A 20740-nucleotide genomic window follows, 5' to 3' on the forward strand; every position below is an offset into this window, starting at 1 on the left:
CTGAAAGATAAGGAAAAAGGTTTGTTTGTGTGTGTGTGTGTGTGTATAAACATGCAAGTAAAACTTCAGGGAAGAATATATGTATGTACACAGATGTATATACATGTATGTATACACACGTGTATGTGCAGAGTATACATGTAGTTGTGTATGCATTTAAGTATGTATACACACATTACTTAGTTTCCAGGAATGAACCTGAACCACCTTTGGATGCTTAAAATAACTGACAGTATGTGTATTGCCTTTCATGATAGTATTGCTTTCCATAAATTCTTAATATTGTTTGCTATTACAAATAAAATGGCTTCTTCTGTGTATTAGAATCCTCTTTATGCTGTTAGACATCTGCAAGTTGGCCTCATACAGATGGTTATTAGCCATTTGTTAAGCACTGGACAGCGACTACTTCTAATAACTTTTGCAGTCCTTTGAATTCAGAGCCCAGCACCTTTTCTGGCCTTCCATTACATGAGTAGTTAGATGAGAAATAAATACTCCAGATCTGTTAATTGGGATATTTTTCTACTCCAAAAGTTGCAAGTACTTTTAAATAACACAACTGGGGTCTATTTTTGATGTTGTTTCTTCGTTTATATTTTCCATATAAATATTTATATTTGTATGGCTTCGTCACCTTGGTTAAGCTGAATGTAGCAGTGAAGATAAGTTTCTTCCCAGGATAAATAATTGAAGGCTTAGTATATAAGATTGTGGAATGGAGGGGTCAGAACAACTTCCTGCTCACTGTACTGAGTTGCTGTAGCTTGTGAAAGTGAAAGGTTTCAAGAGTTTACAAGGAAAAATCTGGCCCTTCATTGAGAGATGACCGTCTTGCCAGTCACAGCTGAGCCTTGCTATGGCTTTTGGTGACTCAGACTGGGAACAGTTGCTCCTGATTTACTGCTGAAGAGTGGAAAGCAGGAAAGACACTGCGATCTTGGCAGTAGTGACAAGTTATTTTACAAAGCTTATCTAAACGTATACAAATAACTCTTAATACTTCTTCACACTTTGCTGTTAAAACCTGATTTTGCCATTTTCTCCTTCTCTAAAGACTGGTTTTCAGCAATAGAAGAGACCTTGCTTCTCCCTAAGAAGCCATTTTGGGGTGGTGAAGACTTGAGGAATTCACTTCCTCAGGAGGGAAGCTGCATGGTCAGTGTGAAAAGAGAATGACAGTGTGTGTCACCTTCCTGTGTTTTCCTTCACTGTGGTGTTTGTTGCAACAGATGCATGTGTGGGTGTATGACTTCACCTATTTATTTGTTTGTGCTGTAGCATATATTACAGCTGCTATTTATTAACTGCCTTTTTGGCTGTTCCTGCTATCTGCTCTGTTTAGCTAGTTTGGATCAAATGTCTCCTGATACACAGCTGTTGTCAAAACGCCAGTGGATTTCAGGGAGTTCTGTGCTGTAACTACACATTGACCCTCTTGCAAAACCACTGCTGAAAATCTGTGAAAATTTCCTGTGAGCATAAAGTGCTCAGGCAGTTCTCCTGGGAGGAAAAAGCTCCATCCTGTGAAGAAACAAGGAGGCGGCAATAGTTGCAATGTATGCTACATGATTTCCGCCCCCCCCCCCCCCCCCCCCCCCATTTAATTTGTAATTCAGAGATCAGGAAGCTGTATCTATAATCTTATTAAGTCTAATTAAAGTTTTATCTTAAGCAGGTGTGCTCTTCTGCTTGATGATGAAAGATAAAATGAGGGCTGGGTGAGAATGTCCTTCTTGGGAACACAGTTTATTTTTACCCATCTGAGATTATTTGAGCTTGCAGTGAACATGCCATATCATTCACACAGGAACATTTCTAGCTTGTGATATACACTTTATCTTATTCATCATCACAGAGTTTGAAGGACCTCACAGGATCTCTATGTTCATTGGGGTATAAACCAATGTTTTCGTAAGATTATAATTTACTTTGAGATGATGCAACTTTTAAAGGAAAATTAATGCAACTGTATTTTCTTCAAATATCCTCCCAGGCCATATTTGTTTTCTGTAAATGTTGAGGAAAATATTCAAATCTGCTTACTTTTATGGTAATTAGAAGGGTGTGAAACTTACAAGGAATGGTTGAGGGAGCTGTAATGGCTGAGTCTGGAGGAGAGGAAGCTGAGGAGAGACTTCATTGCTCTCTAGAACTACCTGGAAGGAAGTTGCAGCTAGGAGGAGGTCTGGCTCTTTTCTCATGTGACAAGGCACAAGGAAATGGCTTTAAGTTGAGTCAGAGGTGGACTGGGATGAACATCAGGAACGATTTCTTCATGGAGAGGTGTCAAGCACTGGAAGAGGCTGCCCAAGAATAGTGGTGGAGTAACCATCCCTTGAGGCATTTAAGAAACTCACGGATGTGGCATTAAGGGATGTAGCTTAGTGATGGGACTCAGTAGGTAAGGTTGGTGGTTGGACTTGATGGTCTTGAGTGTTTTTTCCAATGTAAAAGATGATTCTATGATTGCATGGAAATAAATTACAGTATATAATTACTGTGGTTTTGTCGAATTTCAAAATTACAGTACTTAGTTTTGGTTCTCCTGTGACTTTATTTTAGCCCATTCTCAGCATGTTATTGTGCTATTTCTGATGCATTGCACTATCTTGAAGGTGGGAGGATTTTATTTTCTTATCGCCTTTATTCTTACAGTCGGATTGTATTTTATTTGCAATCGTAGTATGACCAACAGATATCTAGGAGGCTTATGTTATTCTACCATTTAGGGCCTAAACATCTGTTTACTATGGTAGATACAGATGAAAAATGAGCATGGGAGAATGGTGGTGTAGGTATAAGAAAACCAACAAGTACTAAAAGTAGCTTTGCTAATAAGCTGTTGAGATGTTGAATGAACAAAGAGGGTAAGTTGGCTGTAGTGGTAAGACCAATGGAGAAGACAAAGCTTCTGAAGTGACACAAGCTGAGCTGATGGACAGTAATTTTCTTTTAGATGTCTGAATATTGCAGAAAGCAGCTCTATTTTTGCTTGAAATATATATATAATTTTACTGCATTTGCTTTCCTTGTTGTACTCAATGCTGAGTTTCTCCCATGAAATTTTAGAAAAGCTTAGTTAAAGCTATTTAGTAACTGGGGTATGTGCAGGATGTGGCCTAACAATTTTAATAGTTTTAAAATCGTATTAAACCTGTTGTGGAAAAGACATTAATTTGAATAACAGTTATTACATTTGTGCTTAGGAAATTTCCAAGAAGAAATGTAGGGCATTTTGGAATAGTGTATGTTCAGCTCTAAAACAGATGGATTTGGGGATTTTCTGGAAACAGAACCAGCAACCTGTTATAATAACTGTAGTTTCTAAGTCCGTGCAACCTGTTGACTTTACAGCAACATCATCATTAGGCCTTATTGAATTTCTGTGTGGCTGCAGTTTCTGTGCAGCTGCTGAGTCATTTTGTTCATAACCAACCAGGACATGTTGAAAGTAGACCCAAATCTGCATATTGGAAGGTTGATTAATGACAGCAGGCAGCTGTGTCATTCTGGAAATTATCTCCACAGTAGTCATTTCAGTTGGGAAAATTTTGATTTCAGGCTGATATTAAATTACTTTTCTAAATTGATTGTTTTCTTAATTTAACATACAGTGTGCTCATAAGGTTCATTACTGAAAGGTCTTATCTCCTTGCTGTCTGAATTAACAAATTACTGTCAACTTGCTCCTTCAGAGTGGAAAAGTTCAGTGGAAACCAAGTAGAAATACAGAAAGGAGAATGTTGTAGGGACATGAGACTGTTCAGTGAGTGGAATCTTTTTGGTTTGTTTTTTTTGTGTGTGCTTAAACAGCTTATGCAGCAATTCCCTTGTGGCATGCAGGTAATTTGTGTGGCTTACTCCTTTAGGCTGCAGTCATATCATGCTTAAGCCTGCAATTGTATTAAAATTAGCTTTTATCCATCAGCACTCAGAGCATTAGACCTCATTAGACCTCTTAATAAGGAAGAAACAGACCTGTCTGATTGCGACATCTTAACTGCTGCAGAGCTTCTCTTGTGTCCCTTGTATGAGAACAGTTTTTAATCTCCATTCATCTTTCTGCTTTGGGTAATGAAAATATAGGATCTTATGTGTTGACATGTAGTTTTGGCTAAATCTCCTGATGGATCTTGTAGAATTTTCAGGGCTCTTTATGTTTTTTTTAAGCCTTTTTTTTTTAGACTCTGAAGAGAATACTTGAATGTCCAAATGTTGTATCTCTAGCCTTTCAGCAGGAACAATTAGAGAACAAATTCATGGAACACGTGGTTCCTGAAACAAATGAAAGTCTTTGAAAGATGACTATGAGAAGTTTGTTAGACATAGGTTGGCCAGCACTCAGTGTACTGGTATGCAAAAGACAAGCTTAAACACTGTATACTCAGGAAAAGGTATTGAAGACTGAGGATGAACTTTGGGGATAGTTGTTCAAAGTCTGTATGTGTGAGTCACTGTTCATCCATAACTAGATAGGTTGAAGGAGCAGAAAAAAGAGTGGCCTGGGTTGAAAAAGACCACAGTGATCAAATGGTTTCCACCCTCCTGCTATGTGCAGGGTCACCAACCACCAGACCAGGCTTCCCAGAGCCACATCCAGCCTGGGTGAAAATTATATATATACTTAATGTATAGAAGCAACACAACTATTTTTAGTGAAAACACAAGAGGCCAGCAGAAATGGAAAACTAGTGGGATATTTAACCTTGTTTTTGTGTAACTAATAAACGTGTTAGCTTATTTTGTGAAATAACAGAAGCCCAAGTTTAATATTTAAATTGGAAAACTTACATGTCTGCTTAATAACAAAAAAAATCATGTCTTCACAAGCACACCACATGCAGGTAGGCTGAAATGTTAATGACAGTCACAATGTTTTACTTGCCAAGAGGCACAAGCACATGGATTGCAGAGTACATTTTAGCTGCGATTCAACTGAGTGTGGTACTGGAAGGACTGTGATACTAGTATTAGTTAATCCAGAATGAGCTTAATTCTTGCTTTACTGAGTGTGACCTAACCATGGAAACTCAGTGAGCTTGGATTATTTTAGTTAACTTTTCATGTAGCCAATATTCTATGTAGTATCTAGCATACGCATGTTTTACAGAATATGATGAGGGGTGTGGAACTTGGTGTGCTGAGGGAGACCCAGGGCACTTGAAGCCAGTCAGTCTCACCAATATGCCCAGTAAGATCACAGAGCATATCTTGTTAAACTGTGTTAAAGCATGTGAAAAGCAGAGAGACAATTATCAACAGCTCCAGGGCCTGGATGACTTTCTTATAGTGAGAGGCCCAAGCCTGATATTCCACTCAGTGCATAGCCTTGCCTTAGCTGCATACAGGGAGATGGTTGTCTTCATGCTCCTGCTGGCTATGCTATTTCTTACACAAGCCATTGGCCTTCTTGCCCACCTGGGCACACTGCTGGCTCATGTTCAGTCAACTGTCTACCACTACCTCCAGGTCCATTTCCTTTGCACAGTCTTTCAGCTGCTTTCAGCTGCACTGGCACAAGCCTGTAGCGTTGCCTGGGGTCATTGTGACCAAAGTGCGCTTGGTCTTGTTGAACTTCATCTCCCTGGCCTCATTCTAGTAGCCTGCCCAGATCTTTCTGAAGGGCCTTCCTACCCCCAGGCAGATCAATTCTTCCTCCCAGCCTGGTGTCATCTGCAAACTCACTGGGGGTGCACTCAATCCCTTGATCCAGATCATCAATAAAGATATTAAACAGGACACGCCCCAGTACTGGCCCCTGAGGAACACCACTTGTGACCTGTCATAGCTGGATTTAACTCCACTTACCACCACTCTATGGGCCCAGCCCTCCAGCCAGTTCTTTATCCAGCAGAGAACATACCTGTCCAAGTCACAGGCTGCCAGCTTCTACAGGAGAATACAGTGGGAGGTGGTGTCAAAGGCTTTGCTGAAGTCTGGGTAGACTACATCAGCTGCCTTCCCCTCATCAACCAGATATGTCAGTTGCTCAAAGAAGGTCATTAGTGGACAAGGAAAGAGTAACTGACATTGTTTACCTTGATTTGTACAAAGCATTTGGTGCTGTTTCACATGACATCCTTATCCTTGTCTCTGGATTGAAGAGATGTGGATTTGATGGATGAACTATTTGGTGGATAAGAAATCAACTGAATAGTCACACTCAGAGTTGCGCGCAATGTTGAAGTGAACTAGTGGCAAGTGTTTTTCAATGATTGGTATTTACACTGTTCAGCATCTTTGTCAGTGATATTAGCAGTGGTAGTGTCTGCAAGGAGCAAGTTTGTGGACAGTGCTAAGCTGTGTGGTGTGATTGACCTACTAGAGGGAAGACATTCTAGGGGACCTCAATAGGCTTGAGAGGTAGGCTCATCTGAACCTTATAATGTTCAGCAAGGCCAAGTGTAAGATCCTAAGCTGGAGCAATCCCAAGCACAAATAGATACTGGGCAATGGGTGGATTGAGAGCATTCCTACAGAGGACTTGAGATATTGGCGGACATAAAACAGAATGTGGGCTGGCAATGTGCATTTGCAGCCTGGAAAGCTGATTGTATCCTGGGCTGCATTAAAAGACAAGTGGCCAGCAGAGTAGGGGAGATGATTGTCTCCCCTGTTCCACTCTCATGAGAATCCATGTGCTGTACTATGTTCAGCTCGGGAGTCCCCAGCACAAGAAGGATATGGAACTGTTGGAGAGCATCCAGAGGAGTTCACAAGGGTGATCAGATGACTGGAGCATCTCTCCTGCAAAGACAGGCTGAGGGAGCTGGGGTTTTTCAGCCTGTAGAAGAGAAGTCTTCAGGGCAACCACATGATGGATAAAGGCTTGTCTACAGGAAAGCTGAAGAAGGACCCTACAAGGAAGAATAGTGATAGGACAAGGAATGGCTTTAAACTAGAAGAGAGTTGATTTAGATTTATGGAGAATATTTGTCACTGTTGAGGAAGGTGAGGAACTGGAACAGTCTGCCCAGAGAAGCTGGGCAACTTCGTCTAGTGGATGATGCCTCTGTGTGTGGCAGGGAGGTTAGAACTAGATGGTTTTTAAATCCCTCCCAACCCAAACCATTCTTTGGCCATTCCTAGAAGGAACAAGTCTTTCTTACTGACTTTTTTTGTGACCTTTTTTATTTCATCTGAATGTAAGGTGTATGGTAAGGAACCACCAGGTGAACTGTGTGCTGTATTCCATCTGCTGTCAGCTTACCGAGCCTTTCTCTTGAACGTCTCAGTATATTTTTCCAGGGCAAATATCTGTTAAGCATTTAAGAAACTTGGCAGCTCTCAGATGCGTATAGCTACAAGAGTGAATCTTCCACTGACTTGCAAAATGTTATGCTTTTAACACAGCTGCAAGGCAGGATGCCAAGTGTGGGAGGGCAGTGCTAGAGTATCTCTTACTGATACAGATGACAGCTAGAAATATTGGCTTTTAATAGTGGTTATTATTCTACTTAAGTGGATCCACGTTTTCCTACGAACTAGTGTCCTAAAGCCAGAACTGACCATACAACCAAAAGACCCCAAATAAGAAAACTGCAGGAGAATGAAGCATCAAAACACCGTTAGCAGTCCATCCTTCCTTTTCTTTTTAGGAAGTTATCTGTTAAGAGGTACTGTGAGCTATGAGGGCTTTTAAAGATCCCCAAAAGAGTAGAGGGGAGATCTGGTGTTCTAGTAAATTAACTTATTTTCAAATGGATAGCATCTACTGACTTAAAGCAGGATTATTCTTCCTCTTTCTCCTCTTGGTCCTCTGTTGCTACAGGTTAAGCAACAGTCCTTTTCCTAAAACAGCTGACAGAGCTGAGTTGGACTGTAATGATAGCAGGTGGATGCAGTGAAGGCTGATGTTGGCCACACAGTGGGAATTATTAGAACTGGAATTAGAGTAGTTCAGTTGGAAGGCATCTACACTGACTTTAGTTTAGTAATCTTGATACAGATTGTAAATGGGACTTAAAGCTAAAGAAGTCCCCCTAAGGTACTCCTGTTTTTAATCTGTTTTTGCAGTGACACTGCATAGGCATCCTTTATTCCATTGAAGTCCAGAGAAAATGCCCGTTCTCTTTGTTACTGTCTCTTCATTAAGTGATACTTTACATTAGAAAAATCAGCAATTGGAAGAAAAGCAATTGAAAGTGTAAGAGCGTGTATATGGAAAACTTGTCTTTTGAGCAGTAAATTTGCTGGATGAAACAGTGAGATGTCCTGGGTTATACTGAGGACTCTTTTTACCATGTAATTTTGTCATTACAGAGTTAACTCCTCTGTAAACAGGGAAAGTGATGCAAGAAGGGAGTCAAATATTTGACACTTGAAAGTAATATAAAAAGTACTGTGGGTAAAACCACCGTGGAAAGTGAAGTTCTTCAAGTGACTGTATTTTTGAAAAGATGAAATGTGTTGTTCCCATAACAATGAGTTATTTTTCAGGTAGGTCTCTATTAGCTAATAATTTCCTGCAATTCTGAGAGCTGCATTGGAAATGCAGTCGAGTAACTTCTGTACAGTGACAGTCTTTGTATCTGTGTTGTTATATTAGCCAGAAGAAACTTTTTAGAGGCATGGTATTTTTAACTCTTTATTAGTGTGGTTTTGGAAGTGCCTTCTGTATAATAAGGCTGTGCATTTCTGGTTTCAGTGAAGTATAATCATAACCCATCGCAATGAACCAAATGCCTGTTTGGCAGCTGCATCCTCAAGTAATGGTATAATTTAGTCTAAGCTGTGCTGTGCTTCCGTTCTCTGAAAACAAAAGGAGCTGGTGCAATATAGAAGTGTAACTGTGTTCTTGAACTATTGTCTAACTTGACTTAGGCAGGAAGATCTGTTTTTGTAAATTTGAATAAACTGCTCGTTTCCTTCTTTTAACTCTTAAAGGAGCTTTGTAGAGTGTTGCTGTCTAGAGTGCCTACATGTTTAAAAGGCTGCTTAAAAAGTAAGTGCGTTGACCTTAATTCTAGAGAATTACTAATCAGTAATTCTCTATCAGTACTTTTACTATCAGTAGTTCTCTAGCTAATCAGCTAGAGAAAAAGGGTTATAGGAAATCATGATTATCTTGATTAATATTAACTATATTGTTTCTCTCTGTGGACTCGTTGGAAATGGGCAACTGTTGTGCGTGGGGTGGGCAGGCTGTTGGTCAGACTCTGCACTTGGTCACAACTGCAGTAAGCTGAAGGAATAATAGCATTTTAAATTATGCCTTTAGAGTAAGAAATGTGTTCCTGAAGATGTGCTTTCTTACAAATACTAGTCCAAAAAGAGGGTATTAGAGCTTCTCTACAAGTTGATCTGCTTTCTTCATATTAAGGTGACTTTTTCTTTTCTGTAAGAGATGAAAATTGATGTCAAGTTAAATTTAGGATGTCAGTTACACTCAAGTGAGATAATTAATTGCCCCAGGAAGTGGAGCAGAGTTAAGAACTGAATGAAAGTAGTGGCTTAGTTTCCAAAACTGTCTTGTTGGATAAATGGACGGAGAATCTAAATTAGAACCTAAACTCCCCTTTGAAATTGAATTGTCTCTCAGATGTGTTTTTTTTGCAAGTAAATATGACCGCTGTTATAGGTTTGCATATTTGGATTATTGATTATTGCACATTTGATTATTGATATTAGGTTACAGTTTTCAACCTGTTAGTGTTGAAAAGAAGCAAAACTAAAACCAAAATATCTCTTTCAACCCAAATTAACATTGTTCATCAGTTCACACTGCTTCAGGGGGAGTTTAGCATACAACTAAGTATTAAAACTACTACACGAGGGCGCTATGTTAGTTGAACTTTCAGAATTATCAAAACAGTCAACTAGGCTGCTTACAGAATTGCTTTGCACTTTGGCTAAAGAGCTGTGTGACAATGGTGCCGATAAGTCACTGCCTCTTAGTTTGGGAACGAGCATCTGCTGAGCAGTACCTCTGGGTACCAATAAAACATGAGATTGTGTTGGTATAAAAAAGCAAAGGTGAAGCATGGCTTGAGTTCACATTACATTTTAGCCTGGAGATGGAAGATGCCAACCACTAAGTGCTGTCTGGTCTTGAATTGTGAGGCCAAGAGATGCTTCTGCAAACCTCACGGGACAGGGAAGATCCTCTGCTCCATACTCTGGTGTCATCAGAAACAACAAAGAGGCCACACAGAAGGCAAAGGCAATAAGTGCTGGCTGACTGCTCCTCCTGGCTGCAGAGCTGAGGTTTTCTCAAGTGACTTCATTCAAGATGTGTGAAGATTTTGTTGCATTGTCTTCTCAGCGTTTTCTTGGCAATTGGTGAACATCTGAAGTGCCGGAGGGCTCCAAAGAGGGAGGAATGAACTGACAGAGCCCATGTGTATGAGATAGGAATGAACTAACTAGCTTGAATCAGTGAAGGGACTGAGGGAGCCCCCAACCCCCCTCAGAAATCAACTTTTCTATCACGGGCATTGAAGGTGCATACTTGACTAGAGGCTGGCTGTTGATAGTGCTTCAGTAAGTGATACTAGTATCAGAAAACAAAAGCAAAACAACTTTATACTACTAAAATAGAGAAGAAATTTTACAATAAATATATTTCAAATTACCGAGTCCTTTATTAAATAAGTGCCGTAAAAGCCTTGGTCTGTTTCACAGTCATTTTAGGAATGCACATTCTCTTTTGTGTTTGATTCATAACTGTAAAGCATTAAAACGGATCCACCTTCTTTTTTTTTTCTCCCCCAGAGGAATACAACGTGCTTGGGGGCTGGCCTTTGTCTGTCATGCATTCCCATCATGACAGACTTAGCAAACTGCAGCTGAGAAGTTAGACCCGTTCATACTTTCTGCTGCTTGTGGTGGGAGAAAGCTATTGTTTTCACTGGATCACTGGCATGTTAATTATTTTGATGCCAAAACGCAAACAGTTTTGCTGTTCTTCGTATTTCCAATTAAAGAATGCAGGCAAGGACAAACAGGAATCCTAAAAAAGACCTCATTATAGAATCTCCGCAGCAGCGCAAGGATGCGGGTCTTTGTGAAGCAGAAGCGGACAGTCCTGTGGTAGTGCTGGTAAGAACTGTTTGAACAAGCTGTCTCTACCCTCTGGTAATTTCAGTCCTGTCTGAAAAGCTGCTGAATTTGCTGCCGATGAGAAGTTCCAGTGCACTTACGTGTGTAGGTGTATTTCAGTTTTGTATTCTGTTCTTTGTGTATCGCTTGCCTTTTAAATTAATTTTAACAGTTCTGGTCCGACACTGATTCCTCTGAGTGTGATTTTGGACCTCTGTTTTCTTACCAGCTGCTTTTCAGTTTCTGTTCTGTCTAGTGTAGCTGTTTAGTACTTCAAACCTAGTGTGAATACTACTCACCTTTCAAAATCCATTCTAGCAATTAAAGTATACCTGAACTCTCTGAAGACTGTGTGTGTAATGGTAAAGTTTTCTTTATGTTTTCCAAGATCTGTCTAAATTCAGGTGTACTTAAGCTAAGGGTGTGATTCTCCATGTTTTCAATGCACGTTGCTTGGGAATTTAAAGTTTTTAAGTAACTTCAAGTGAGGGGGAAGGGGATATTCCTGTATGTGAAGGAGATGATCAAGTTAAATCTTTCTTTATATATATATATATATATATGTAGCTACACGTAGTACTGTTGGAGTTGTAGTAGTGTAGCAAGAGGACATAACAAGCAAGCAGGAATATATCCACCAGCTGACTGTAGCCGGGGTAATAAACCTCTTCAATCAACAGAGCAAGGGTTGTTAAACATGTGTAGGTAGAAAGAGGCACGTAAATCATTCTTATTAAAATTCCAATTTTATTTAACGATATCTCATACCTAATTGCTGTGTAAAAGGCTGAAAGTCTCCTCTTTCTGTCTCTGGCTGTACTTGAATTTAGTGGGAGCTGTGATCCTGACCTGTGTCCCCCAGCCCTGATTTAAGTTCCATACTATGTGCATTTAAGGCTCAAACATTTTGGCGTATGTACTAATGTACATCTGTAGCTTCATGGGAATTATTACTGTACATAGCTGGAATCTTACATGTGCGTTTGTAAGACAAAGTTTCTTTTCCTTTGCACTGCTTTTTTTTTCATTTCCCTCTACTCAGAGCAGTTGTTAGTAAAACATGTTTTTTCTGCATGGGTGTGTTCCGATTTCTGGGCCAGATTTTCATCAGTACAATATGAGCTAATCTGGTGTGCGCTTTCCTGACTTTGGAATGTTTAACTTTATTTAGAACTGTTTTTATTCCCCCATGAATACTCTGAGAGGATATTTAGTGTTTCTGCAGATACACGGAGTACTGCAGTTGTTCAGTGACCATATGCACTTAGGAAAAAAAAAGAATAGAAGGTTACTGAGTTTAATCATAACCATTTACAAAGGTTATCCTTTTAATTTCCTGGATACTGCTTAATTTTAATATTCATGGGTTCATCTACCACCACTGTATCCCATCTTTTTTGCTGTTTTCAGGTAAAGTGGATGCGCTGAGAACAAAGGTCAATATTTTAAGGGAGAACACTTCGTTTCCACATAGGTCACATAAAAAGTGTCTTTGCTTTCCTTCCAGTTGCTAATTTTGTCTTAATCTGTTACATATATAGACAAGCAAATAGACGGCATATAATTATAGAAGGTATGATATCCGTTTTTGCTTTTTTTGGGGGGGTAACTAGATGAAATGGTACAAGGATACTTTGCACTGCGTGCACTGCCTTCCTACCTCAGACATCCTGGGACTCTCTACCTATTTTATGTGGTGTATGGAACCTGCTTCGTGGTGTAGGGAACCTGCTTTGGCAGGAGGGTTGGACTCGATGATCTCTAGAGGTCCCTTCCAACCCCTACAGTTCTGTGATTCTGTGATTGCTCTGCTCAATACCAAGATGAATTAAATCAGGCTTCTATGAAAAATGTTCATGGGGGGAAAAAAAGCCTTGAGTTTTTAACCAAAACTTTTTATTCCCTGCTTAAGTTTACTCTAAAAGATTAATCTTCTTATTTTCCCCCAAGAATGATAGAGACTGCAGTAAGTTCAGATAATGGAATTATATGCTATTTTCAGTGAGCTGAAGCATGTCTGCACTCTTGTTTTCCCGTGGTTTGTGTTAGATCATGTCATATATTTACTTTCGAGGTGCACGAGCAAGAAGAACCTATGGAAAAAGCATTTAGATTTTCTGGGTGGTGCCCTTCCTTGGGATGACCTATTGTTACTCTAACTATTGTAGAATCACCAGATGAGTACGTGTGCTGTCCAGCTGCACTTTGATAGTAATTCACAAGCAGTAACTGCTTAACAAATCAGGAGATGTTTCTGGGAAGCCTGACCTACTTCTTGGAAATAAACTGGAAGTCTAAAATACAAGATGTCTGAGTCTCACAGCACCTAAGTGTAAATCCATTGTTAGATGTTTCTGTGCTGATTGGAGAACTTAACAGGACACAACGTGCCTATGTTGTGTGTGAAGGTAAAGAAAATTACACAGGAGGCTAGAGATCTAGTGACTGGTACTGGATCTGCATTAAAAACTTGACATAGATACTGGCAATTCAGAAGCTCCGATCAATATGTTTTGATTCTGTAAAGTGTTCTTGTTTTTAAATGGATCCAAACCATCAACTGAGTGTATCTGATGAATAAAACACAATAATTCAGGCTATACTCATTGCATTTTGGAAAAGCTCCCTACTTTCTGTGACAGCTCTCTTACAACAATAGAATGAGAGTTTTTAGACTTTCTATTTAAACAAACAAAAAGAAGCATTTCTTTTTTTGCACAGTGTTTCCTTAAAAAACAATAATTAAAGCTTGTACAACCGTCTGTTCTTTGTATGGGTGGTTCTTTGTAGCTCGAGTAAATACTTCTGGTCCACTTACGTCAGCATGGGAACAGGTGACTGAAGGAGTGCATTTTGTTCTTTCACGTCTCACGGGCTGAAAAAATGTGATTTGTTGCTGAAGGCATGTTGTAGCTTAAATATATACATTGTAGTAACATGGTCTTTAGACAGAGCTACAGACAATACTTGTCCAAATATATTAATGATATTTTAGCAGATTAGATTTTTTAATGTGGATCTTGTCACAGCTGTTCTAAAATGCTGCTTATTTCTGATAAATTTCCGAGCCAGTAGGGTATTGGCAATAACAGTGATGCAGGGCAGATCTTGCTCTGTTTTGTCTTTGACAAGCATGGCAGTGGCTGGCCCAAGTGGTGAAGACCATGAAACCCTGCACTCTTAGCATTATCTTAGGTTACTGAAATAAATGTTTGTTTTATATCAGTAGGAAAAATTAAGTCTTGTTTGTGAGACGTGGTTTTGCAGTCTTGACCAGGCCGGTTTCTTTGCGTCAGCAGGTCCGTAAGTCTTATTCAGTACCACTGCACAAACCCAGTATCTTTTATATTAATTACAGTAAGTAGCAGACTGGGCAAATCTTTTCTCTGAAAGAGAGCTTGAGAATCGGCTTCCTTGTGATGTTTTAAGACTGGCTAAATGCCAAGTTAGCGTGCTGTTTATTGTTCTCTTCTTCGTTTCTGCTTTAAGCTGATAAAACATCCTCTTCCTTTTGAATCTGACAAATGACTAAGGAAGAAATGCGTAGCTCTGGAGAAACTCAGAGAAGGAAAGTCTTCAAGAGTTTTTATGGAATGATTATTTCTGTGTCAAGTGCTTTGCTGCTTAAATGGGGAGATGGTGGAGTTACAGCAGTGTCCCATTGACTTAGAGGAGAGATGTGTGTTCAGGACATCAGTTCCAAAGAGCTTTAGGTTGGTTTAAAAGCTTGTAGTAAGGTAGGAATTTGTTTTCTCTTATTGGCACTAAGAGAGGTTCAGCTTGAATATTAGGAAGAATTCCTTCTCTGAAAGAGAGGTCAGGTGCTGGAATGGGCTGCCCAGGGAAATGGTGGATTCATCGACCCTGGAGGTGTTCAAGGAATGTTTAGATGTTGCTCAATTTTTCAGTTTACAGTATTGATCAGTACTTAGATGTAGATAAAGCTTTAGCAGCTGTTGCCATAATGTATATTTGTGTGTTTTTATCATGTATTTCTTCATAAATACAAATATTAGATAATTTATATTCACAACTATTTGAAGTTGTTATAAGTTTAGTTAGCCAGTAAAAATAACAAGGCCCACCTTCCTCTTGATTTTCTGTAGTTCTTGCTTTCGAATGTGCTTAAAATTTGAAGTCAGTGCAGAAAGAAGAAAATTGTGTGATCCAAAAGGTCTCCATTGCTGGAGAATTAATGCTAAAAATAAATAAAGGTTTTGGAGTGATTCATCGTTCTGAACTCTGTCTAAACCTGTGTTACCATCTGAGCAGTGAACAGAATGCTTGGCAGGGTAAGTGAAGATTTTTCCCTGTGCACAGCCAGCTGTAGTGCCTGCACAGCTGTACGGTGTTTAAATGTTCTATTAGTGTATAGTAACTGAAGAGAGGTACTCAGGCAACTAGGAGGAAGAAAAATTATTTATGGGAATTCTGGAAAGAAACCTATAGAGAAGAAAGAAAGTGAGTTAGCCTATCCATACTACAGGTTATTGAATTAAAACAAACCTCAAAGCTAAGACTGTTTCAGTCTCTGCTGGACATGGATCAGAGTTCTTTGGACAGTATGGAGCAAAATTTTAACATTTTTATTAATAGTGGAAAATATGCAGATGTTTATTTGCACCTTACTGTGTTTGGGGGAAATAATGATTTCTTCTCCGGGGCAAACAGCTTGCTTTTATGTGTAAGCAGTTGCTGTTACTTGTATGATATCGTGTGACTTGGTGTGCATTTTGAATACTTTCAGGTTTTGGTGTGGAAGAAGTCAAGTTTTGCCAATATTTTAAGAGCTACTTATTACAATGGCCATCAGTTTTTAATTTATCCTCACTGTATACCTGAATTCATTATCTTTTTTTTTCTTCTAGGCAAAGCCAAAACTCATAGAACCAATAGACTACGAAAATGTCATCGTTCAGAGGAAAACACAGATTTTGAATGATGCTTTACGTGAGATGCTACTGTTCCCTTATGATGACTTCCAGGTAATTTAATACTTTGTCCTCCACCTTCAAAAAATCAGATTTTTAGCAGCAATGATCATGAGAATTTCATATTTCTCTGTTATTTAATTTCTCTAGCTTTAGAAAAATGAAAAGGAAAAAATGTTTACCATTAGTCCCTTTATAGTGCTCAATTATTCTGTCAGGTTATAGTTATAGAAGTAGCACACTTTCTTCATCCATTCAGATTATAAAGTCTACCTATGCAGCTCAGCAGTCTTAATTGCTTTTTGAAGTAGGCCATCAATCATTTCTAGATGATTTCACCCCTTTCTGGAGTAGGAAATCAAAAACAGATCTGCTTTTTATCATAGTTTAACTTCTGAAGTGGTTTTTCCCCACCATAGCAGTGAAGGGTGTGAGTCTGTTAATGCATGTTAATCCACCCCAAAAAATCCATGTTAATGCACTCCCCCCCCCCCCCAAAAAAAAAAAAAAAAGAATGCGGCCAGCAGGTCAGGGGAAGTGATTCTCCCCCTCTACTCTGCTCTGATGTGACCACATTTAGACTGCTATGTTGAATTCTGGGCTTCCCTGTTCATAAATGACAGGGATCTCCTCGAGGGAGTCCAGTGGATGGCCATAAATATGGTAAAGGGCCTGGAGCATCTCCTATATGAGGAAAGGCTGAGTAACGTGGGTCTTTTCAGCCTGTGGAAAAGAAGACAGAGAGAGGATCTGATAAATATTTATAAATATCTGAAGGGAGGTGGGAGGCAAATGGATGAGGCTAGGCTCTTATCCATGGTGCATAGTGATAGGACAAGGAGTAATGGCCTAAAACTTGTACATAGGAAGTTTAGTACTAACAAGAAGAACAGCAAAGATGGTGGAGCACTGGAACAGGTTGCCCAGAAATGTTGTGAAGTCTCCTGCTTTGGAGATATTCAAGACGCAGCTGGATGCCTACCTCTGCAAAGTATTGTAAAGCACTTGCTCTAACAGCGGGGTTGAACTTGATGATGGCTTGTGGACCCTTCCAGAATCTGTGATTCTCTGATGACCCAGCAATGTGCTGTTGCAGCCCAGAAAGCCAACCATATCCTTAGCTGCATCAAAAGCAGCGTGGCCAGCAGGGCAAGGGAGGTGGTCTTGCCCCTCTACTTTGCTCTGGTGAGGCCTCACCTGGAGCACTACATCCAGATGTGGAGTCCTCCATACAGGAGATACATAGAGCTGTTGGAGTGCATCCAGGGAGACCTCAGAGCAGCCTTTCAGTATCTGCAGTGGGCCTGTAAGAAAGAAATGCACAGACTCTTTAGCAGGGTCTGCTGTGGTGGGACAAGGGGAAATGGTTTCATACTAAAAAAGGAGAGATTTAGGTCAGATATAAGGATGTGTTTTTTATAGTAAGGCTAGTTAAGCAGTGGACCGGGTTGCCCAGAGAGGCAGTGAATGCCCCATCCCTGGAGACATTCAAGGCCAGGCTGGATGAAGCTCTGAGCAACCTGATCTAGATGTAGGTGTCCCTGTTGACTGCATGGGAGTTGAACTAGATGACCTTTAAAGATCCCTTCCAACTTAAACAATTCTATTCCGTGATTAAGAAGGTATTACTGTCGAAGAAAAAAACTTCTTATGTTATTCATGCTTTAGCAATTCAAGCCTTTTAACCCTTTTTTCCATAGTCATTTATCGTTTTGAAACCTTAAATCTCAGTATGGTTTCCTGTACCTCTTGAGTCATTTAAATAATGGCGTATTTTCTGTATTTGCCATTGTGCTTCACATCTGTTTTCTTAATTTCCTTTTTCCTAACTTGTTGCTCTTACACAATGCAGGGGCAGCTCTTGGTAAGCCTCTACTCATGTGTTTTTTGTTGCCCTCATCCCCCATAAGATCAATTTAAAACAATGAGTTACAATGTTTAGAACTGCCTGTATCCACACTTTGAACAGTTTGTAGGTGGAAGCCATTGTTTAAAAACCTGTTCAAGCCATTTCCTCTTAACAGTATTATGATTTTATGAAGTTTTTCCTCATGCTTAGGTTAAACTGTTTACAATCTAAAAAGCACTTGCCTAAAAAGGAAGCCAAGCCCTGATAATTTCTCAAGACATTAGAAGTAAGGTTAATCTGTTACCAACATGGCCATAAAACTAGCACTTTAGAAGAGATTTTCGGTGCTCTTTTATTATTTGCTCTCCAGCAGCAAGATAGCGCTTCTTTGATCATCTAATAAACAAACATATGGAAGTTATTTTTGTTCATAGAGGCAGAGTGATAACACTTCTGAGTTTGTCTTAAAGTTGAAATTATATGGGGAGAAACTAGAAGCGTTTGTAATTAATGTAGATAACATTTTTTTCAGGTAGTGCTTTTAATTAACTGAAATGTAGTTTTGTGGGCATGGTTTTCATACAGTCGCTAAAAAAACATACTTTTAAATTGCTATTCGTATTTGATTGCAAGTAACATTTTTAGAAAATGTTTTTATACCTTTTCTGCAATATTCAAATATATTTGGGATTTGTGTAACTTACTGAAATATGTTGAGTGCATCGACATTGCTATTGTGATTCTCATTGCCAAGTAATTATGTAACTGACTTATTGTTAGTTCTGCTCGAGTGCACTAGAGTACATAGTTTTCTAGTTTTCTAGCAGCCAAGGGTTGAGATTGTAACAGTGCAGACTTGTATTGATTCTAAGCAGCTTCAAATCGCTTTGCCATTTTGATTTTTGCTTCAGAATTTTCCCACCAATTTTGTTAGACTCATTTAATGTCTTGTTATGAATTCATTGTTAATGCCAAATTCAGCTTGTAAATTCTTACTGCATCAAAGTTGCTAGGTAGTAAAGAAGCACTTTTAAGAACTCAAAATCTGTATCAGAAAATAGAAAGCTTGCACAGCAGCTGACTTCTCTGACAATCTGTTGCTTTTCTGCCTTTCTCCCACCAAAGTTATTTCCCTAGGAAAGGGAAGGAGGAAAAAACACAGAACCAGTAATTCACATTTTTCTGATAATCATAGAATCACAGAATGGCCTGGCTTGAAAAGGACCACAATGCTCATCCAGTTTCAACCCCCCTGCTATGTGCAGGGTTGCCAACCAGCAGACCAGGCTGCCCAGAGCCACATCCAGCCTGGCCTGGAATGCCTCCAGGGATGGGGCATCCACAGCCTCCTTGGGCAACCTGTTCCTTGTTTACTTCCTAACTTCTCATCAAACTTGTGAGGGCAGTCATTGTATGTTTGGAGGTCCTTTTTGCTGCTTACTTTGTGGAGCTCGATTTTGTTCCTAGTAGCTGGGCTGTCTAAACTTTGAGCACCTGTGTGCTTGGCAGTCTGTTCTTTTTGTAGCTGTCTGTTTTTGTTTCATTTTCACTACGGTCCCTATATAACGTGTTTCTTTTATTACTCTCATAGAAGTACTTTTCCCCCACTTGGGGCTTCACCCATTAATCTTGCTAACCTCAGTTAAAGTTCTGTTAGTCTTAATCGTTTGAGATTTTGTCTCTTATTCTTTTGCCTCCCAGTAATATTATTAATCCTGTCCTTTGGGTACTCTTGTATGGAGTTTTGTGTCTGTTTGTAACTCACTGTATTATTCCAAATCACTTGCATTTCATGTACTAAACAGTGAAATGCCTTCCTAACAATCTTCATGAACCACACTGTTATCATAAGCTCAATAGCTGAAATGAATGATGCTTATGTTAACTGCGAAGCAGGTAAATCATTAAAAGAAACCGTAACCTAAAACTCTACTAATGGTCTTTTTGCATTGAGATATGTTCTGTCTAGTTTTTCAGAATACCTAACCTCTGAGAGCTATCTCTATTCTTACAGTTAAACTTCTTCTCAGTACAGAATAGATTTGCTTGTAGCAAAGACTACATAGGTGCATTCCTACTGAAGTTAAATATACCATTATAAAGTTACTCTGTTTTTATGTTGAAGGCATTTTGGTGCTTAGCTTTCAGCTTACATCCTTTTGACTTTGAGTTGAATGGATTTAGAACATGTTCACTTAAAACTTTTGAGTTTTAGTTTATGCAGGTTAAGTATCCGTGGAAATAAATATCACGGCAGCTTTACAGAAATAGAAGGAAGCCTAGGACTCTTCAAGAAGGCCCTTCAGGGGTAGAAGGAACAAGCCAAAAAGTCCAAACATTTTAGACGACAAAGTAAACTGATGAAATACCTTTTTTTTTTTTTTTTTTTAAATAGTCAGATAAATTTCATTAACTTTTTTTCCTTTGAAATCTGTTTCATGTTTTCGAGTCCTTATCTGAGTTATCAAAATCCAGGATTCAGTTTATCTTAGAAATTACCATATAATGCAGCTTCTGACATTTTCCATGCAACTGGCAAGTTTCTTCTGACACCTCATAGCCTAAAGGGCATCATTTAGCATGCATCACACCATCTTCTCCATTGATTGTCCTTTAAGACAAATTGTCACTGCTTCCTATCAGTTTGCATCCATAAATCAGCATCCAAAATGTGTGATAATGTGTGTGAAAGACCATTGAATTTTTACTCTGCTGTCTTCTCCCTGTTTTTTGTGCCCTTGTTTTTTCAGTCCTTGTTTTACTGTCAAGATGTGACACAGTAGCATCCTCCTGTGCTTTCTCTCTTCACAGCTTCATAGCTTCTTTTTCTGCATTATTTTCAATAACCGCCTTTCAGTAACAGTAATGTCAGGGATTTTAAAGGGATACATAAGGCAAAGTGGGCTTTGCAGGAAAT

The 20740-nt window shown here is 39.3% G+C and overlaps 1 protein-coding gene across 19 annotated transcripts in view; it reads left to right on the top strand.

The window, feature by feature from the left end:
* DOCK9 (dedicator of cytokinesis 9) overlaps window positions 1–20740 on the top strand; it is a 129334-nt gene that overhangs the window by 40736 nt on the left and 67858 nt on the right. For 15 of the 19 annotated variants that reach the window (XR_014941969.1, XM_085535799.1, XM_015851517.2 and 12 more), the window contains exon 2: window positions 15912–16028. Coding sequence is in view for 18 of the 19 variants with exons in the window: in XM_015851517.2 (XP_015707003.2) it covers window positions 15912–16028 (117 nt within the window). In the remaining variant the exon portion in view is untranslated. Of the gene's footprint in view, window positions 1–10740; window positions 11044–15911; window positions 16029–20740 lie in introns of those variants that run through there. The other 4 variants (XM_032442021.2, XM_085535767.1, XM_015851523.3 and 1 more) reach the window with 1 other exon arrangement.

The sequence above is a fragment of the Coturnix japonica genome, chromosome 1, assembly GCF_054131305.1.
Source record: "Coturnix japonica strain WE chromosome 1, WE-NBRP24, whole genome shotgun sequence".
In the NCBI taxonomy this organism is placed as follows: Eukaryota; Metazoa; Chordata; class Aves; order Galliformes; family Phasianidae; genus Coturnix; species Coturnix japonica.